The 20,270-nt window shown below is 39.1% G+C and overlaps 1 protein-coding gene and 2 pseudogenes across 2 annotated transcripts; all 3 read right to left on the reverse strand.

Annotated features, from left to right (window-relative positions):
- Positions 1–1,237: 1,237 nt before the first annotated feature.
- On the reverse strand, positions 1,238–3,832 carry LOC110055427 (uncharacterized). 2 transcript variants are annotated; one of them, XM_089270706.1, is made up of 3 exons: positions 3,594–3,832; positions 1,957–2,625; positions 1,238–1,820 (listed from the first exon to the last, which is right to left on the reverse strand). In XM_089270706.1, the coding sequence occupies exons 1-2, from the start codon at positions 3,681–3,683 to the stop codon at positions 1,978–1,980; spliced, it is 738 nt and encodes a 245-aa protein (XP_089126832.1). In that variant the 5' UTR covers positions 3,684–3,832; the 3' UTR covers positions 1,238–1,820; positions 1,957–1,977. The 2 variants fall into 2 exon arrangements, with proteins under 2 accessions (XP_089126832.1, XP_089126831.1); XM_089270705.1 differs by having other exon boundaries at positions 1,238–2,625.
- Positions 3,833–4,605: 773 nt separating this feature from the next.
- LOC149105561 (uncharacterized) lies at positions 4,606–12,721 on the reverse strand (annotated as a pseudogene).
- A 4,843-nt stretch (positions 12,722–17,564) lies between these two features.
- Positions 17,565–18,947, reverse strand: LOC149105562 (uncharacterized; annotated as a pseudogene).
- Between the last annotated feature and the right edge of the window lie 1,323 nt (positions 18,948–20,270).

Raw genomic sequence — 20,270 nt, forward strand, 5'->3', positions numbered from 1 at the left:
CGCGGTTCAGTTTAACAACAGAGAAGAAAGGCGAGTCACAAATTGTCGGGAAGTTCTATAAATTAAATTGCTGTCGGTCTTTTTCAGCTATAAATTATCTAATTATACATGTATGAGGAATTCGAAAGAATATGAGCCTTTCCGTGACACGGTAGACTAAATGGGTATTGTACTGGGCGGGAAATTCGTCCGATATTTTCATCAGTGCATGTCCGACCGGTTCTCAATCACCTCTGGATGGGGTGTGTAAAAGGAAACTTTGGATCTCACTTATTCATTATTACTTCAATATTGGGACTTTTTCATTGTTCATTCATTTTAGGTGATATTCATTAACAATAGTTCACTTTATTTTGGCAAATTGAATTCCCTTTAGGCATCCATTTCCTCATACTTAAGTGCAACACACATACATAATTCATGCTGCTTTGGCTGAATTCTGCTTGCTGGGCAATCACGTTCAACACTCCTAAGTGGGACACATTGGCAAAAGGTATGCAAGTTTATTTTGGTAGCAAGCTTAGAAAGCTTAAATTACAAACACACCAACCTATTAGTCCAGCAAAGCGAGGGAGAAACCGCCAGCTGATGTGGTAAATCGATAATTGGGGGGTGTAGGTAGGTAAAATTCCCTTCACTCGCTTGTAGACTGCAAAACAGTCGTTTTCGGACGATTTCGGAAGGCGCGAAGCGCCGTAAGCGCGATCCTCGCGTCTGAAGCGCGCGAGCCTCACACGCCCGTAGGGCGTCTCTCCCTATTCTCCCTCGCCGTTTTTACACTCGCTCCAGACCTTTCGTCCGAATATTGACCGTCGCTTGCGTACGGAAAAAAATACGACTGTTTTGCAGTCTACTCGCTGGGAATGCTACGCAAAAGAGAAGGTGGAGTACATTCAGCGATATCTATATCCCAGATGATAGAAACTCCCCCAATAGAGCACTAGGTCTAGTTAAATCACAAGCGACATAAAATATCGGATTTTTCTGGGCGTGAACAAAAGGGGTTTTTTGAGACGACCTACACCATCCCTGCTGAGTTGCCGCTGTATTTTTCAAATCCTTCATAGTATATAGTTTAATCAACAGTTCATAATTGAAAGCGACTTTCCTTCTTGGCCAAGAATGCATGCGAGATGAAAGGAGGTTAAAGGAAATCCTTCGGATTTTGTATTAAACGTTTTTATGGCTATTAGTTTGAAGGCCGTAAGAATAAATTTATTCTCAGTTTGAAGCAATCTTTAACAAAATTTTACCTTTAATTTCTTCCTTCGTATCACGAAACACGGATTAACTTTGATCACAATAAAGTTCGTTATACAATTCTAAAAAGACTGTGTATGGCCGTTTTAGAAAAATGGAAGCACTGAACAGCTTCAAAGTTTACTTTTTCGAGGATTTTGCCTCCAGTGGTATGCTCTCGATATAATTATAAGGCGTGTTATTCCGTTTCTTAACTGTTTTCCTGCTCTCCGTAGACAATTAGTATTTAAGGAATTTGTTTTAAGAAATTTAAGTTGAGCTTCCTGCTAAATGAAATCCTTCCTGACAGAGGACGACAGGAATTAAGTTTAGCCAGTTATAATGAAACTAGATTTGTCCAAAAAACGGTCAGTGCATATCATCCTCGCTTTCTGAGTCACAGTCAAAAATGCTTTCAACGAGAACTGGGGTGAAATTTGGAATGACAACTGCACAAAGAAATTGAATATCAGCTTAACTAACGAGAGCAATTTTAGCCGCCTTTGTTTTCATTTCTCAGTACTCGGGAAGTTTTGGCAGTAACACACACGTGTGCCACACAGGATGGTCGACCAATTGCTCTAAAAAAAAAAAAAATTATTATTTATCTATCATGGGGGTAAAATGCTGCTTTGTTGCGCTGTCCCTCTCTGTAGTGGTTCTTCAACAAGATCCATTACAATAGATATACGGTCGTAATATAAACTTTTGATGTACCTTATTTCTAATCACGGCTACTTAACGAATCCACACATTCAAAGAGTAGGACTGAGACGATGAACCTGTACCATAACCAAAGTCATATTCCGTTGAATAATAAAAGCTAGCTTCATCTGCTTCGCTTATTCCAATCCCGTGATCAGCACGGTCACAAGAACTTCCTCCTCCACCAATCATCATCACTGATCCGTCACCATATCCAATTCTAGCGTCTGAGTCACACCAGAAACCGATCTTGTTGGCGCTTTGGATGTTTCCATTGCACTCAGCCTGTTGAAACCCGTCTGTTGACTTGTACTGACCGCCATATTGAACCGTGCAGCTTCCCAGGCACTGGTCACTGGCCCAAACTTTGCCATTTCTAAAGTCGCCATAACTTGCGATTTTTGATCGGAATGTTTGTCCAGCCAAACAGTTACCTGTGGTCTGTAACAAAGGAGTGTGACTGGGGTCATCACTGCGCGTGATTTTAAACTCTCTGCCGCTGATCAACCAAAAGGCGGGCGAGATCATGTCAGAGTTAATGGATGGATCTGTTGTTGTTCCAACGGCAACTTGTTGGTCATACCACCAGAGTCCATCGTCATGCATCCAGTTTTCACTGTCTGCGTTTGAGAATCGGGCGACTAGTGTCCAGCCTTTTTGTTTATCTATGTCACAATACACCTGGAAGGGGAGGGAATAGATCAAAATCAGTCATTGTTATTGTTATCATTATCGTTATCGTTATCGTTATTGTTAATGTTGTTGTTATTGTTATTGTTGTTGTTTTTATTTTTGTTGTTGTTGTTGTCGTTGTTATTGTTATTAATATTGTTATTATTATTTTCAAAGTGATACAACGTAATTTTGGTTCTGTTTAGGTTACTTTGAAAGTACGTTCAAAGACATAAATAGCGTGATATGTAATCTTCCAATGGTGTTTGTTGAAACTGGTAGTTTAAGGACGTTTGGGCTAATTGTTTTTGGGCAACCTTACTGCGCGCGCAAATTAACACGCCACGTCATGCATGAACGCGGGCGCTAAGTACTAAAATAAACAATGATAGGGTAGATGGCCATTGCTAAAGCTTGTCCTGGATTTAACGATCTTAAACGTTCGGTGACCCCTTCTTTTCTCATGATGGATCATTTTCTCTACCGATTTTCTACGTTTAGCGAAAAAATGAAGAATTTTGCAAATGCACCATCGAATTCCGTTCTTTTTAGCTCTTTGTTTGTCTGTGCGACGGTTTCAAATTTCTCTTGAAGGGTTAAGTTTTGTGAAAATGTTGGTAACATTGGACTTATTTACGCAACAGACCCAATCCTACAAAACATGACTAAGATCGTTTGCCTCCGTTTACTCACCGTCGACTTTTTAACTATAAACCCCTGTAGACCATGCTGAATTACGTGCGCCAATTTTTTTTAAAATCAGGGTAGTTTTCTACACGCTTTATCTCTGAAACGAAGTTGGTGACCCCCATGTTTTTTTTCTTCTTTTTGGCGTTTCTGTGACAAGTAACTCATTATCTGACTGTAGTAAGAATTTAAAACGTCCTTAAAATACTAATTTAAAAAATTACCTTAGGATTGAGTTATCAATGAGCCATTCATACATTCATTTTTCGTTTATTTTTTTAATATCTTACCTGAAATTTGGAATGCTTTATTTCAAGTTCATAAATTCCAGGTACTCCTTTTGAATGCTTGGCAAGGACTGCTGCACAAGAATCTGTCATTTCGGAAATAAGTTCAGTAGTTAGTTAATTAGTTAGTAAGCATCATCCACTGCGCTATAAATTCTGGTTTTTGGCAAGACAAACAAATAGTCCCTTTTCCGCTTCTTTTCTTCTTTTTATTTTATAACGTATAATTTATCGCTTGTATTTTTATCGCTTGTAAATTAAAAATCAAGGGTAGCCCCGATAACATATCGCAACTGTGGCCACCCTGTTGCAACGTGTTGCAACAAGTCGGGTGTTGTTGGCTAAAGTTTAGAGATGGTCAAATTTTTTATGCAACATTTGTGGATGTGGCATGATGTTGTACTCGTTTGGCCAGGTTCGTGTAATTATGCTACTCTAGGGCATGCGCATTAGTTCGATTTGCAACACCAAACATGTCGCAACTCGTTGCAACAGGGCGACTAAACGAGCGCAACATGTTGCTCCCAACAATGTTTAGACATGTTGCGCTGAAATGTTGCGATCATTTAGCCGGGACTTAAGAGAGTTAGTCCCCCATATAGTCGTTTTTCTTTGGGATATCTCTCTTAAGTTAATTTTAGACATGGTACCCGGTTCTCCCTGAAAGATGGGATAATGCTTTAAAATACGTTGGGTGGGTGTTTTTGTAGAGGATAAAAATACGTGAAAAGGAGCCTAGGTTGTCCACTGGAGGAAAATCCGCGTCACTGGATTGGCTACTTCTATACCATCCTGAGGTTTACTAAACCACGTAGGATTGATATAAAAAGACGGATAACGGATTACCTTAGTAGACTGAGGGGATATACGGGGGAATAACTCTGCTACCGTTCGTCCTATCATGATATGCGTTGCTTCCATTTGTCACAATGCAAGTAAACATGTAAAAGATAATTTTGAAATACGAAATGTGGTATTTAAAGACAAGAAACGTCACCGCAATTTTGTACCTAACCTAGGCAGCTACAAAAATGAAGCATGCAGACTGAAAATTTCACTCTTGAACAATTTCATCTGAGGATGTGCTACTAACAGATATCATGATCAGTTGGCTTAATAGCTTAGTTGGCAGAGCGCGGCATCGGTATTGCAATAAATCAAGGGTTCGACTGAAGAGCCTGATTATGTTTTAAGGCGTTATTTTTACAACACAACTGACAGAGATGACGGTCATGTCTCTCGATCAATGGCTCTGAATTTGTCACAATGTTTGAAGAGCTTAGGAGGAAATTAACGTGGAATATCATTAGTGAAGAACAATACGAGATAGTATTACTCTTAAAATTACCACGCTTTTTTTGAAACCCCAAAGTTGTGACAGCTGTAACTGAACCAAGTTTGTTTCTAGCAGTACAAACGTTTGCCCCAGAGTCTTCCTCGGCGAAGTTTTCAATGCTTAATGTTCCATTTCTAACAGAGGTTCTCCCTTTTGGCAAAGCCGCAAACGCACGTGCCCACTTGATTACTGACGGTGGGTAACTGAAGGCTTCACAAGTTACTGTTGCTGTAGTCCCTTCGTCGATTAAGAGAAAGCGATCTGGTACTTTGATCAGCTTGGGACCAACTGTTGAGAGAAAAAGGGATACAATCATACCTGTAATAAATTGACATTTAACACGATTAAATCTTATAATTAAAGGACTCTTAAAAACTTTTTAAAAAAAAAAGCTAAAAGAAAATAACACGATATCAACGACAACAACAACTCGACCAAGCTAAAACACGATCAATTTTGCTCTCTTTTTTGTTTGTTTGTTTGTTTGCCTTTTTGTTTGTTTGTTTTGTTTTGTTTTGTTTTGTTTTGTTTTGTTTTGTTTTGTTTTTCACAGCTAGGAGTCGAGTACCTTTAAAAGGACGTAATCCTCATCTAATCAATGTTTTTTTTCCAATAATCGTTATGTACGTCTCAGGCGCGGCGCTTATTCTAGAGAGGTGCATATTTATATTTTTTCGCAGATCTCCGGCAGGCACTGCTTCAAGTAGTTCCGGAGGGCCTTTGTATTCATACTGGTACTGGAAGCCGGTCAAGTTTCAGATCACTTAACCGTACATTTTTTTTTTTTTTTTTCGATTTCCAAAGGTGCAGCAGGCTGGATTCGTCCAACGTCACATCTGTTTATACTGTGTCAGTATGCTTAATTATTTTCATTTTGCTATATGTTTCGAGCTTTGGTAGGGTTCAATATTTAGCTCTTATTAATCGAGCAAGAAGTCTGTATGGGAGAATCTTGACCAAGATAGCGAGTAGAGACCAGACGCCGTGAGGTCTGCACACACGACCGAGGGTCAAGAATTTCCCATACAGACCAACTAAACTCGATTAAGTAGACGTTTATTATCTGTAAACAAGAAAAAATTAATTCGTTTAATGTAACTGGTTTGCACCAGTTGACATTTTTGTTTGCGAACGGCAATGAGCTGAACATTAATCTGCCAAGGTGTCTCGTCCTCTTTACTTTTTTTGCTCTTCCATGTAGTCAATATTTTTTTTGTTATTTTAGAAGAACATAGTCAATATTTTTGTATTTAGGAGAAAACAGTCCTTTTCACCGCAAAATGTAACTGGTCTAGATGGGAAAATCCTGACCGCGGTAAATATCGATTTTAATCAATCAAATTCGTGAATTTGGTAGTTCGCAGTACTTGTGAGACACAGCCATATAATACAAGTAATATAAATAAAATCAACTTTAGTTGAAAGAAGTTTAAACGCATGCACAAAGGCACTGAAATCACTCAATTCATTAACTGTCGTTATTCAATTGTCAAGTTTAAACCTGGTGAAATAAATTAATGAAACTAACATTAAACAGCCACAACGACAAAGTAAACAACTTATGAAAGTTTTTTTTTTTTTTTTTTTACCTTCCACAATAAGTGTAGCAGTCCTCTCATCACTTCCTAAACGTTCACTGCTATACACATATAATCTCCTGAGTCACTGAATGTTGACTTGGTTATTTTAAGGGCGCCATTTTTATCGCTGACAAAGCTCCCTGCCACAAGAGAACCATTGACTTTGCTCCAGGTCACCTTAGGTTTTGGGCTCCCTCTAACGGAGCAGTTAAATGTAGCAGTCTGGTTCTGAGTGACTGTTTGAGTAACAGGTGATACAGTAACCTCTGGAGATGAAATGGATTCACCAGGATCTCCCTTCAATCCCATGAACCCTCTGGGTCCAGCATCACCTGTTAATTATAAATTGTGTCAACAATTAAGAAATGGTAAGCGTGCAGCGTGCAACTGTCGAGTTATGGATGTACGTGGGAGGTTGCTAAGCACGAAAGAAGCGTAAGAGTCGCACGGGGCGATAACCGAGTGCGACTCTAGCTTCTTGAGTGTTAAGCAAACTAGCCAAGTGCATCCATAACTCGATAGTTGCACGCTGCACGCTTACCATTTCATTTATAACATTGAGAATTTTTAAAAACATTTTTTTTTATTGAATCTCGCCCCTCTTACATGAAGTCAAATTCAAGATCAACCGCGCGAAAATGTTCATTCAAAATCTGACAAAGCGACACAACAACAGTTTTCGTTGATCGCGGTGGTTTGCTCGATTTCAGACAAACAAACAACTTCAAACTGCTCAGTTAACTTAAATATTAAGCTAACAACAAACGAAACTTGCTGTCGGTAAAAACGTTTCTCAAAAGTTAGTAAAATTTGGATCGGTTTTCCGAAGAATTCAAGACAAACTTTTGGTGGTTGAGCTCTCTGTCCTTCACGGCCTCTGCGGCAAAATTAAAGAAAAGAACAGTATGGAACCGGACATTTCTTACAGCTGTAAAAGCGAGAGTGGGAAAGAAGGCGAAAAAACACCCGGCTTTGAGCTGTTTAATTTGAGATGCTCTTCTTCTCCGTTTTAAATTGATAAGTTGCGCCTTTAAGGTTGAATTTGAAGAGATGATCTGAACGACTTTAAGAAAAAAAAGGTCTTTGTTATTGGCTAAATTCTTAACTGAACAAATAAAATAAGCTTAACTGAACAGAAAACTGAGACTTGAAGGAAAATGTTAGAAATGTAAGCTTATATTTGTGCACGATGCAGTCGTTCCTTCAAGAGGCTGTTCTTTCAAGAGTTCAATTTGCGATCGAGCAAGACTGAAACCCGCGTCGACTGAAATAATTCATCAGGCTATCAATATTTAATAAAACTTCCTTTATTAAAGCTTGGTTAAAGTATTATCTTTAACGTTTTCGAACCTCGTATGAGCTTGGTATGAGGCTCTACTTAAAGCAGAAATTTGGTAAAACTTTCATGTACAAGTCTTGCTCACCGAAATCATTTCAATGGCTTTCCTCGCAAGAAAAGTTTTAGAATAAAACCTTGTACTGAATTTTATTGTCGACAAATAGCTGAAAATTTCTTTCTAAAATTCCCGTCGTGCATTATTACCCAGGCAGTGAGGCCTGGGTTTAAATTTCGGCTCCGTTTTTGTTTTTGTTTTTGTTTTTGTTTTCCTCGTTTAGTCACAAATGGCCATCTGGTCTCTAACGCGCATGCGTCACCCCTGCATGCGTACAGCACATGGAATTTACATAAGTTGCCGTCGTGAAAAGTTAGCACGGATTCCTTGATTTCTAGGGCGATGAAATCACATACAAACGAGCACAGTGTTCGCGGTAGACCAACACTAAAGGACTTTTTAAGCGTTTTCGCAACGGGTTGGTCTGCAAGACTTACGAGAAATCAATTTACGAGCGAACATTTTGAGTGAATTTATCAAGAATCATGTTATACCAAAGGAGCCATCAACCGGGGCTATCAACTCTTCCGCTTGATAAAAAGCATCTTCAAAAGCGTCATCGTATGATCGTGAACCAAGCAGAATCCCAGCGCGAACTCAAGAACTTCTGAGCAACCAGAGCAGAAAGGTTAGAGAATTTGTTTACGAATGTACCTGTTCGAGTACACCTAAGTAAAACGCTCTGAGAAACTTCGTAAAGTATAATTAAGATAAAATCTCGAACTAAACGATATTGTCTCGTTATTTTCTTGTAACAGAGTTATGTGTCTTTACAAGAGTGAAACCCATGTAGCGAATTATTGTACATTTAAGCTGAAAGAAACTAATGTACATGTATGTTGACCCCAGCAAAACAATTCTTGGCTTGCACTGTCACGCAATCCTGACGCAATAAAAAATTCATTCGACAACGATTTAGTAGATTAAATCAAGAAATTATGATGTTATAGGACATTAATAAAGATGACACTTCGCTAATTCTTAAGTCTGCGCGTTTTCCCAAGCTCAGATATTCGTCGAAATATTTTGCACAAATTTGCAGAGACCAGTACCTCCGCGGTACGCCAACATTGCGGCCGGAAAATAGTGTAAACATCTGGAGCTTACTTTGGCTATCTAGGCGACTGATTATCTCTACTGAACAAACAAGCATTTACATACAAACAAGCATGTACATACAAACAAACAAGCATTTAGCATAAGCTCTTTTCCTAGTACTTCAACTGCTGATTGGGCTAAGAATCACGACATTAGTATATGCTTTTCGACAAACGCGTTCGTAGGTCTATGTCACGCACCGCCATAACTCGGAAATTCAAAATGTCTCGCTTGCTTGAGAAACGCAAGTAACAACGACAAAGGCTGAGGGAAATACACTGAAACGTTTATAGGCTGATATAAAGACCTTGACTCTTTTCTTGCCCTAAAGACCTGCAAACGTGTAATAAGCTATTAATCGATGACAAGAAATGCAACCAAAAGCAGAAGAGCTTAAGCACATCGATTCGATTGAATTTCGTACAACTTCAAATGCAGAACATTTAACTCAATTGCAATATAGCGAGTGCTTCTCAGTATAACGACTGCCTGGGTACACGCAGCAAAGCGTCTAGTTAACCTCAAAAGGTTGATACAGACCAGTTTGTTACTTTCTTGGTCCCTCTCCGAGCGCCGAGTGCCTTTGTTCAACCAGCTGATTCAACTCCTGCTCGCTTAAATTAGCAAATCTCTTAGGTGGAGGCACGGCAAAAAAACTTGAGCTCGAAATGCGGTGGCTCGCAGGAGTAATCTTCAACAGCGCCTGAAGAATTATTCGATTTTTCCATATTTTAGGAGAAGAAAAATAGGAATTGTGTTTTAAAAAGTGTCAACATCGATAAAAAAAATTGTCGAGAAAAAGTACAAATAAACAAACTGTCGTCAGCGTGCAACCCACGGGCAAATGGATCGAGCGTATTAGCTAATCAGAACGCGCGCTTCGCTAAGGCTATGTTAGAAATCAGTTGAGAAGAATAATCTAAATCCCTGAATAATTAACTCCTAAGCAGGGAAAGGAATAATGACTTTATCAAATAACTAAACTTCCGCTGAAACCAGAGGGTAAAGATGATCAGACAAATGAATAGTTCAGGCCAGGTGTGTTATATTATCCGTTTTCTCTTGATTTGTGGCTTATTTCTGAGTACATATTCCGGTATTCAGTTAGATAGAGATACTTATGGACAGAAGGGCAAACAAACGGATGAAGGAGCGAGGCCAGGGAACAAACGACCCAACCATCCCACCAATCAGCTACAGAGGTACCAAGGTCAGCAAAGGAAAGAAGGAGTGAACAAATGAACCGACGAACGTGAAAGCGAGGAAACGAACAAACGAACGGAACACCGAATGAAGGCATTATAGAAGGATATGCGGATGAATAAGCAATTCCTATGCATGATTCTAAAGGTGCCCTGGCATATCATCACCAAACATTCAATCGATCGCAAGTGTCTTTTTCGATTTCATGATTACCTTTTACAGTGATTTACCTTTTTCACCCTTTTGTCCTTTTTCTCCTTGATTTCCTATAATGCCTTGCTGACCGTGTCTACCAGGCAAACCCATGATGCCTTGCTTTCCCTTTTTACCCTTGGCACCTTGCACTCCTCGTCTTCCTCGAGAACCTTTGCTTCCTTTCTGACCGGGAGGTCCTGGGACGCACACTTTCTCCAATGGCTGACACAGTGATGCTGGTTTGAGTTTATTGAACTGTTTGGTGATTTCATTACGGACATCTTCTATGCTGAGAGATTTGTTGCTGACTGAGATCAAGCTGCGGCGAACTCTGGTGTTTGTTGTCTTTTCGGTATCTAAAAAAACAGGTAATTAACATAGACATAGTTTTACTGTAGACTGTGGGCATACCTCTGCTATTTAATTCGTTTCAAGGTAATAGCCGACGTGTGCGCGCATGCTGGTTTGACTGGTTTCATTTCAGACATAAGGTATGAAAACCGTGACGGTATGTCAAATACTTCACTTCTTACAAAGAAGCAAAGCTGTAAAACATACGTTTTTCTTTATATTTCCATTCTGATTTCACCTCGAAACAGATACTGTAGATGGAGAAGCCTCTTTTAAAGGCTTTGCCTGCGTGTTTTTAGCCGAGCGATTGTTGTGGGCGTAGGAATTTTTTTCTTTTACCACCGATTAATTTGATCAAGCCACAAAAATAACATCTCCAATATTCTGATACTAAGTAGGCTAACGGCTGGCTCAATCGACTCAAGAACGCAACTAAACTTAGAAAAGGAGTTTCTCTACTTAGTGTCAAAGTTTCTCGAAAACTGACGAAAGGAAATAGGAAGAAAAACGTATCTTTTACCGCTTTGTTTCTTTGCGATCTTGCTCCGATTACCCATAACACCCCTTAGAGCATGAAGTGGTCTATTGAACTCCTTACATCGATATCGTGATTAACTAAGAGAATTTGAACTTTAAGGTCGTTATGTATAAAATAACGAAAACAGAAGTCACATTGAAAAACAAATTTCCGTTATTTTACAATCCATGATACGAGAAGATCAACTTCAGTTTTGTGTGATCATTGAAGTTTAGTAAACAGACCTCCCGTAATTTGATTCACGGTCGGCTCTGAAAGCTGGCGGGTTTGACGTTGTCCGTTTCAGACATTCAGGTGTGCCAAATGAGCCAAATATTTCCCTTCTTATACCGAGGCAAAAATAAATGGAACTCTATATAGCGCTACTTGCTCAGAGGTCTTTAAAAGTCGCTCTGTATTAAGACTATTAAACTGAAAAGAAAAACAGATGTCAGAGTGATAACTAACCAGAACTCCGCTATTTTGGTATCAGTGTGACAAGATGATTAGTTTTGTCTAATCTTTGAAGCTAAGTTCAGTACGCAGACTTCCCGTAATTTAATCAGTTACGTGTATTAAAGTGGAATCTCTCTTCTGTTGAAAACACATCGCAACGAAGAATAAAATGAGTTACGAGTATTCTAACTGTATAAGCCAGATACTTTGTTTTTCATCCTCTTAGTAATTTGTGATAAAAAGTTCACACAAGAATTAATCGTTTCCAGGAAGAAGCGGCAGAAATATTTCAAGCGTCTAAATGAACTATATAGCATTGTTATATAGCTGGCATTTTTTCCCGCTATATCGCACCCATTCATTGGCTAGGTCATTTCCACATGACATCAAACAATAAAACTGTTTCGCGCCAAACGCCATGAGCGGACAACATTGCGAGACTGACTTTGACGTCAAACGGGAAACAGTTCACTGTTACCCGCGAAATGTTGACCGCTGTTGCAAGTTATTTGTAAGTAAAGTGATTATTTGTTTTCACCGGTTTGACCCATTTGTTTCGCTATACAACAAATCACTTACTGACTGGTTCCTTGGGCAACAGTGAATTTTGTTTCCCGAGAATCTCTGTTCCCCTCGGGACCAGTCATTAAGTGTTGATTGTTTCATACAATCAACCTCCCCGACCTTATTCAGTAAAGATTCATCTAAATGACTCAGTACTGTAACGTATAAATGAATAAAACTGACAATCAAAAAAGGGTCGTCCACTTACTCTCTGGTGTGTACAATTCGTTTCTGTGATCTGTTGTTTGCTGTGATCTGATCTCGATGCGGCTTTCCATTTTCGAAATTCGCAGTTCGTTCATCTCTGTTTTCCTGTTGATCGATTCCATTCTCAAAAACAGCGCAACAATCAACAACAACGAAATAAAGGACAGAAACGAAGAACCTTTGTGGAGAACGTCGCCACATTTGGATGAAGTTTTCTTGTTTGGTTCCATGATCGGTTCTAATTAACAAACAGTTGTCTGAACAAGCTGGACTGTCGTGTAAACTGAACGTTTGATTTCCTTTTAGCAGCGGTTTCGTGTTCCTGTATACGGGATACACCAAGGCATAACTGTAAAGCGAAACCGTTATCAATTGATCTGTTATCGTTTGGAAGTAATTTTAACCTTTCTCTGAGTGCTAAGAATATCTCCCGACATGAATGTAAAATTACTTGTTTTGTTTATCAGTGGGCGAGGGGGGAGAATCTTGTAAGGGTCATTCTGAAAAAACACTGAGACTTCTTCGTTTACTACATACTGTAAACCCCTGGCGGAGGTTGATTGAGGGTGAGGTGGGGGGAAAGCCTTCCCCCCACGCCCCCTTCCTTCCACTTTTCTCTTTTTAATTCAATTACGAGCGGTAAATTTTAAACGAACACAATGCAATTAATGCCACGCGTCAGCTTGTTAATCGCTTATTATATTCCGGGGCCATCGCACCAAATCAACAGCGAACAAGAATTAAACGTAAAGAAAAGGAAAGCTAAGAAGTACCTGAAAACCTGAACCCGTAAATGATGGCTTTAATTCATGTATTTTATACCTTTGTTCTTCAAAGTTTTAAAATTTTTTTACTTCGTTCCATGATCGGTTGTAATTACTAGAACAAACAGTTGTTTGAACAAGCTCGACTGTCCTGTAAACTGAACGTTTGATTTCCTTTTAGCAGCAGTTTCGTGTTCCTGTATACGGGATATGCCAATACATAACTGTGAAGCGAAACCGTTATATTATTGATCTGTCATCGTTCAACAAGAACATTAACCACGAAGTGCCAAGGATGATAAATATCGTGTTTTTCCTGGCAAGGACATGGTTATTTTTATTCTCAGAGGTGCTATGTGGGTTTCCTGAAAATCTTGCAGGGGTCAACATAATAAGACTACTGAGTGACGGTAGCCCGTCTCCGTCAGTTAATTCAGTTATAGCTGGTAAAATATTTCATACATTAACAATTAATAGTACAAGTAATGTCGACGCTGTTTTTTTTAAGGGTCACAAACTCGTAAGAGTAAATACTTGACTGTAAATTTGCATTTGTTTTTGTGTGTTTCACGTGCCATATTCTCACCCTCCTGTTTTCGACAAAAGTGTGTTTCCCCCTCATAAACGCATTCGTTATTGCCAACAAGGACGAATTTATACACATCCGGATAATTTTTATTTTTTCTCTAAAGCGAGGCACTTAGGGTGATGGCCGAATTTTTAGCTTTGTGCTTTTTTTTATTTGATAAACAGTCTGAGTTTATGCCAATATAGAACTGATCATATTTAAATAGTGATTGAGGGGCAGGAAGTGGGAAGTTTGTGGAACACGACTTGGTTAACCAGCTTAAGACATTTCGATGTATCCTGGAAAACGTACATGCCATAAAATGGAGAAGTGCTATACGTAGTCTGCAAATCAAATGTTTGTTAAATGTCGACTTGAAACTCTGATATTTCATTGTTATAAAAAAAACCTTTCACCCGGGATTTAGGAGAACGGAGAAATTAAAGTAGTCGATTAGGTGAAGATCACTAAATATCCTAAATGTATTCGTTTTCTTGCGTCCAAATAAACTAACCAAGTTGATTTTAACTTCAACAAAATAGCTCATTTTGTTCACAAAAGAACGTTTGATTTTCCGCGACAAAGTGCTACAGTTATACGACGGTATAAATGGGCTGAAAACGGTCTTTGCAATCGACCTCGCAGGATACTTGCCCGGTTTTTAACCCTCGATTAATCTGCCCGCGCATGTGTTCATGAGTGCCAAAACATTCGACATGGGGAACGTTTTTGAAGACAAAAGAAAAACAACAAAAAAACAAAATTTGCATCGTTTATTTAGTTTGAGTGGTGTCTAAGTTCTGTCACCTCCACCGATACTTTTTTTTCCCTCTCTTGACCACCGTTGATGTAATTTATAGCTCTGTTTTTCTTGATAAATTTATGAAATTTTTCATGCATTGCCTTGGTGGGGCTGCTAACCTTCAGTTAAAGTGTTACAGTCAATCCAAACGCTTCAGACATGTCAGAGCCGTTCCCGCCAAAAGACCAAACGAGAAAGCCTGGATCCCACCAGTGTCGTTTCCAGTGCTACTCATTGTAAGAACGTCGAGTGAGAGCTCTGAGAATAGCAATGGGCTCACACCAGTCCCGTGTTAGTAAACACGAAAGGACCTGGTATTAATTTAGCCATTCAACCTACGCCCGAATAAAAATAAGCCATAATTACCTGGTTGAACTCTTTCTTATTCAATCCGCTAAGGTACATTTTGTAGCGGTTACAATTTAGACAGGTTGCTTGATAATCTAAAACAAAAAACAAAAAAAGTAAGGTAGATTAAGCCTGCTTCTAAAGAGAGAATAACGCTAAATATACACAGGGAAAACGGCCCGGGTGGGGAGTCCAATATGAAAAGATCGGAGGTGCTCGTCGTCTCGCTTAGAGGTATAAATCAAGTATGTCAAGGATTCTGGTCTCACTTAGGGTGTTGAAACGTCACTTTTATTAGCTGTTTAAGTATATTTTAGGTTGCAGTCGAAGAAATAATAATAATAATAATAATAATAATAATAATAATAATAATAATAATAATAAAAGAAACGCTGTTATTTCCGGTTTGAGGCTTATTTCCGCTGGTCTCTCGAATCCGGTCTACCAGCGCGAGCTCCTTTCCCGAACAGCGGCTGGTAATCAAACCTATTCTGTTTTAAATGATCTCTTTTAGGAGTCAAATAAAGCTCGAGTCCCGTCCACGCCCAGACTGGTCTCCTTTAGGGTTTAATTCAAATTTTCCGACGAGTACCCCTGACCTTTTCACAATGGAGTCTTCCCTCTCGGGGAAACACTGCTACGATTAGGCGTAGACAGGGTACATTTGTAACTAACATAAAAAGTGGACATTTCTAACTACATGAAATGAGGCGTTCCAAGTGAATGTCATACCGTATTCACTCGATTAAATGCCGCGGCGTTTATAAAATTTTTCGTGATTCGAGTGCGGCGTTTATTCGAGGGCGGCGTTTATTTAAAATCCAATTTATTCCTTGAAAACAATAGTGTGGTAAGAGCATTGAAAGCGCATTGAGGTATACTCACTTGAAACTGAAAAACATTGTTATCAATGAAAGAAAGTAAAGCTGAACTACCGTATATTGTTCTCGTGTTTTGATTACATTCCTTAGAGCTTCGAATGTACTGATATTAAGACATTAATACAATCAAGGAAAATACTTTTTTAGGCTTGCTCAAACTTAATTATTACCGCATTTGTTTTTTGAGTTTATTAACATTTCTGCTCTAAGATGTGGCGTTTATTCCAGGACGGCGTTTATTCGAGGGGGGGGGGGGGGGGGGGAGGGGGCGTGCAATGGAGTAATTACGGTAACTGTCTGTGCGAAAAAGTTCACGTTAATGAACCGGAAGTAATCACTTTTTACCCTCGTGCACAGATTATTAATCACTGTTCTGATCTAGCTCGTCCGAAGTCCAAGCTGCTCGCGGGGACCCCAAGCAGAAAGAGACACCCAGGCCACACATTGTTCTTTAGATAAGTGAACCAAGCCCTCACGTCCGATTAATGACCAAGATTCGCGGGGTCGTTCGACAAAGCTAGCTACCTTAAAAAACAGCAGGAGTCAAAAACTCTTTTGTTGTATCCTGCAAGCGCATTCACTTGTTTACTGCTTTGAAGAGAGTCGATGGAACGAGTCGCCTTACAAAGGAACTTCTTTTTTTTTTTCCCAGGCTATATATAGTTTTCTCGTTGCTCCCACGTGGCGGACAAAGGACATAAGCTCGCTTGCGACCAAGTAGCCTTTCCCACCCCCCTCCGCAGGTTTTAGTTTTGGTCTCCCAGTCCCTCACCGCAAGTGCAACTACTGTACTAATAGCGCACGCCGTGGTTATATGATTGTGACGCGGCAGAAATTTCAGAGCTGCCCTTCTCGTTATTATAACCCAAATAACTTCAACGCAAATAACTTTAACCAATGTTTAATAATAGCAGTTTTTTACTTTACAGTCCTCTGTTCGCGTTAATTTCCCGACTAAATTTCCTTTCTTCTAACGTCTAAGTTATACAAGCGTTGCTGTAATATAAATTTTCTCGTCTTTCTCGTGTTTATAAATGAATTGATGTTGATAGCATTAATTATATCACACACAAAGATACAGGTCTTATATAAAATTTATCAAAATATTTGTCACTACGAAATCAACAACAGAACTGAACAATCATTAATTTACTATCATTTAAACCCAAAATCACGGAAACCGCGTCAGTTATGCATTACCCTTAAATAATGCCATGAAACCAGAAACTCCAAGCACGTAATGGATTTTGTTTCTTTATTTATCCATTTATTTTTTTGTCCTACAACATACCGTAAATCCTCGAATTAGCGCCCCCTCCCCCCCCCCCCCCCCAATTAAGCGCCCCTTCGAATAAGCGCCCCTCCTATCGGTCAAAATTTAAAATAAGCGCCCCCCGCCTCGAATAAGCGCCCCCCCTCCCCTCCCCCTATTTTGTGGACGAGTAATGAGACAGCAAAGGATGTATAGTTTTCGTCTTGTAATATTAGATTTGTATGTTGTTTCAGTTTGTGACCACCATTTCTAATTGTGCCGCGATTTAAACTTTAGGATCAGCTGTTTACGTCGATAAACACCTTATGTTGTTGTTTGCGTGCAGATGATGTATTAAAAAAATGATCATGTTGGTGTACGATTTGGGAAAAAATTAAATAAGCGCCCCCCCCCCCTCCCCCTCGATTAAGCGCCCCCTCTAAAAAGCGCCCCCCGTCTTCTCTTAAATTTGAAATAAGCGCCCCGGGCGCTTACTCAAGGATTTACGGTAGATATATATATTTTTTGTTCTTCCTTAAACCAAACTGTAAACTGCAAATTCTTCCTTCATCTCTCCTGTCCTACAATTAGACATAACTAGACTGTGGTTTAACTCGAAAACTTAACAGCTCATTTATCCTCCAGTCTCATTTAAACAAGACTATAACGGTTACCTCATCTAAAACAAACTATATTAACTAACTAATTATGTTTCAATATTTATATTTACAATGAGAAAATAAAGCTGTTCAATAACGTAAGTGAATTGTGTCTTGTTCTTTTTTTAAGTTATTATTTTTTTTTATTATAATTAATTGAGTTGCTTGCATTTCTTTTATCCCAAGAAATTAAAAATCCCCTGCCAGTCAAGCTTAGTTATTAAACTTAATTGCCGTATCCCTGTTATTGATAATATTTTAATGTATAGAGCGAAAATATGGTCAGAAATTTATTTTAGATAAAATCGTTGTTCATTCCTAATGTCTGATGACGTTCTTATGAAAAAGAAATGTAAACCGAAATGAATTAAGCTGAATTAATTTTGTCAAATCCTGTGCAATGTTGTTGATGAGCACTTGTATGAAAATTTATCTTATAAAAACAAATTTAGAGTTCAGCAATAACTTGAAACGTAACTTGCTTGAAGATGAAGCTTGTGGTCCTACTCAACGGATCCACAGATTTAACGAGTAGGACTGGGATGGAGCGTTACTTGTATTAGCATCATAACCAAAGTCATATTCAGTTTCGCTCGAACCATAATCAACAAAAGAAGCAGAGTCTCGTTCTGTTATTCCAATCCCGTGATCAGCACGCCAACAAGAGCTTCCTCCTCCACCGATCATCATCACTGATCCATCACCAGAAGAAAGTCGAGTAAGTGAGTCACACCAGAAGCCGATGTTGTTGGCGCTTTGGATGTTTCCACTGCACTCAGCCTGTTGAAACCCGTCTGTTGACTTGTATTGACCGCCATATTGAACTGTGCGTCTTCGCAGGCACTCGGGTCACTGGCCCAAACTTTGCCATTTCTAAAGTCGCCATAACTTGTGATTTTTGATCGGAATGTTTGTCCAGCCAAACAGTTACCTGTGGTCTGTAACAAAGGATTGTGACTGGGGTCATCACTGCGCGTGATCTTAAACTCTTTGCCGCTGACCAACCAAAAGGCTGGTGAGATCATGTCAGCGTTAATAAATGGACTGTATGTTGCTCCCATGGCAACTTGCTGGTCATACCACCAGTAACCACTGTCTTTCATCCAGTTCTTGTTGTCATTATTTGAGAATCGAGCGATAAGACTCCATCCTTTGCCATCTTATGTCATGTCACAGTAAACCTGGAATGGAAATGAAATCGGCTTCGTGTTGAGCAAGTTTCTGTAGTAGTAAATATGTTATCAGAAAATGGTCCCAATGTTATGTACTGTACCTGTTTTGTTTTAAATTTATTTGTTTTTGTTGTTATTGTTCTTTTTTTTCTATCTGTTCATTTTTTTAAACGTTTGAAATTTTAAGTAACAGACGGCGAAATCAACGAACAAGGAAAAAGAGAAATTTAATTGAGGCGTGTCTCTTGACAGGATTATTTAAAATCCATCTTAAATTGATTGGTGATGCTTAAGCACGGTATAAAAAGTCGCAAGAGGACTGACGTTCGCGCTAATTCTTGAACTACGTGGATACTCCTGCATGGAATTAATTTATATATGGGCGCCTAAAATCTTCTTGAAGTTATCTATTTCCTTCCGAAACTACTTGAAAACCCAGTGAGTTTCGCTCGATGGTAAACGGTATCAGCCAATACAAGCTAATACATATAAATGTATGCACGACAACTGCTAATTCATTATTAAATATCGTAGATCATAGTAAACAATTACTCCGCGAGCTCGAGTTTATTATGAGATGATAAATAGCCAACGAGTTACGTAGTGCCGAGTAGGCTAATAAGCCTCTCGTATTTAACAAGCGCGAGTAGAATAATTATTTCATTGAAAACGCATCCAAAATACAGAAAAATAAATAAGTAAATAAAAATAAATAAAAGAAAGAAAAAGCGACCCCAAAAGTTACACGTACGTTTACCATGTTTATATAGCATGGTATAATTGCTCATATACTAGGATAACGAAGCGAATGAATCGCACTATCCAATGATTCTTGTTTTAATAAATAAACGGTAGCCTCTATTTTGCAAGGCAATTTGCTGGGCCGATATAACTCGTCCGCGGGGATTATGTGTTCTGAGAAGCGAACAGCCAAGTTTCGTTCCAAGAACGAAGCTCGAGGAAAACTGCGAGCTTCGAGGAATAGACAATGTCCAAGCACAAATATCTGCACATATTTTAAAAGTCAAATGAGGCTATTGTCCTTCAAATGATTTTCGCAACTCGCGGAATCCTTTCAAAATAGGGAAATACCACTGGGATATTCCTCAGTTTTAGCTAGGCATATTCAGTCACGTGATACGTTTAGACCAAATGCGTGCGAGCGAAAATGTTTGAAGGAGTATAACAACGATAACTAGTCTCTTATGATGTCGCGGTTATCGCGTATCAATATTTTAACCTATACTGTTGCTCCCTGGGTTAGATTGTAATATGTTTGGTGCGCTTTGCATTTTTCCGTCCATGTTATCAACTAATCAACAATGATTTAGAT

This window comes from Orbicella faveolata, unplaced genomic scaffold (assembly GCF_042242905.1).
Source record: "Orbicella faveolata isolate gen_17 unplaced genomic scaffold, um_ofav_v1 contig_34, whole genome shotgun sequence".
Lineage (NCBI taxonomy): Eukaryota > Metazoa > Cnidaria > Anthozoa > Scleractinia > Merulinidae > Orbicella > Orbicella faveolata.

Bases quoted from the DNA above. Each gene is read 5' to 3' on its own strand.
- LOC110055427 (XM_089270706.1), bottom strand. From the start codon at position 3,683: ATGACAGATTCTTGTGCAGCAGTCCTTGCCAAGCATTCAAAAGGAGTA. The intron at 2,626-3,593 runs GTAAGATATTAA...CTCCCCTTCCAG, and splicing joins TAAAGCATTCCAAATTTCAG to GTGTATTGTGACATAGATAA.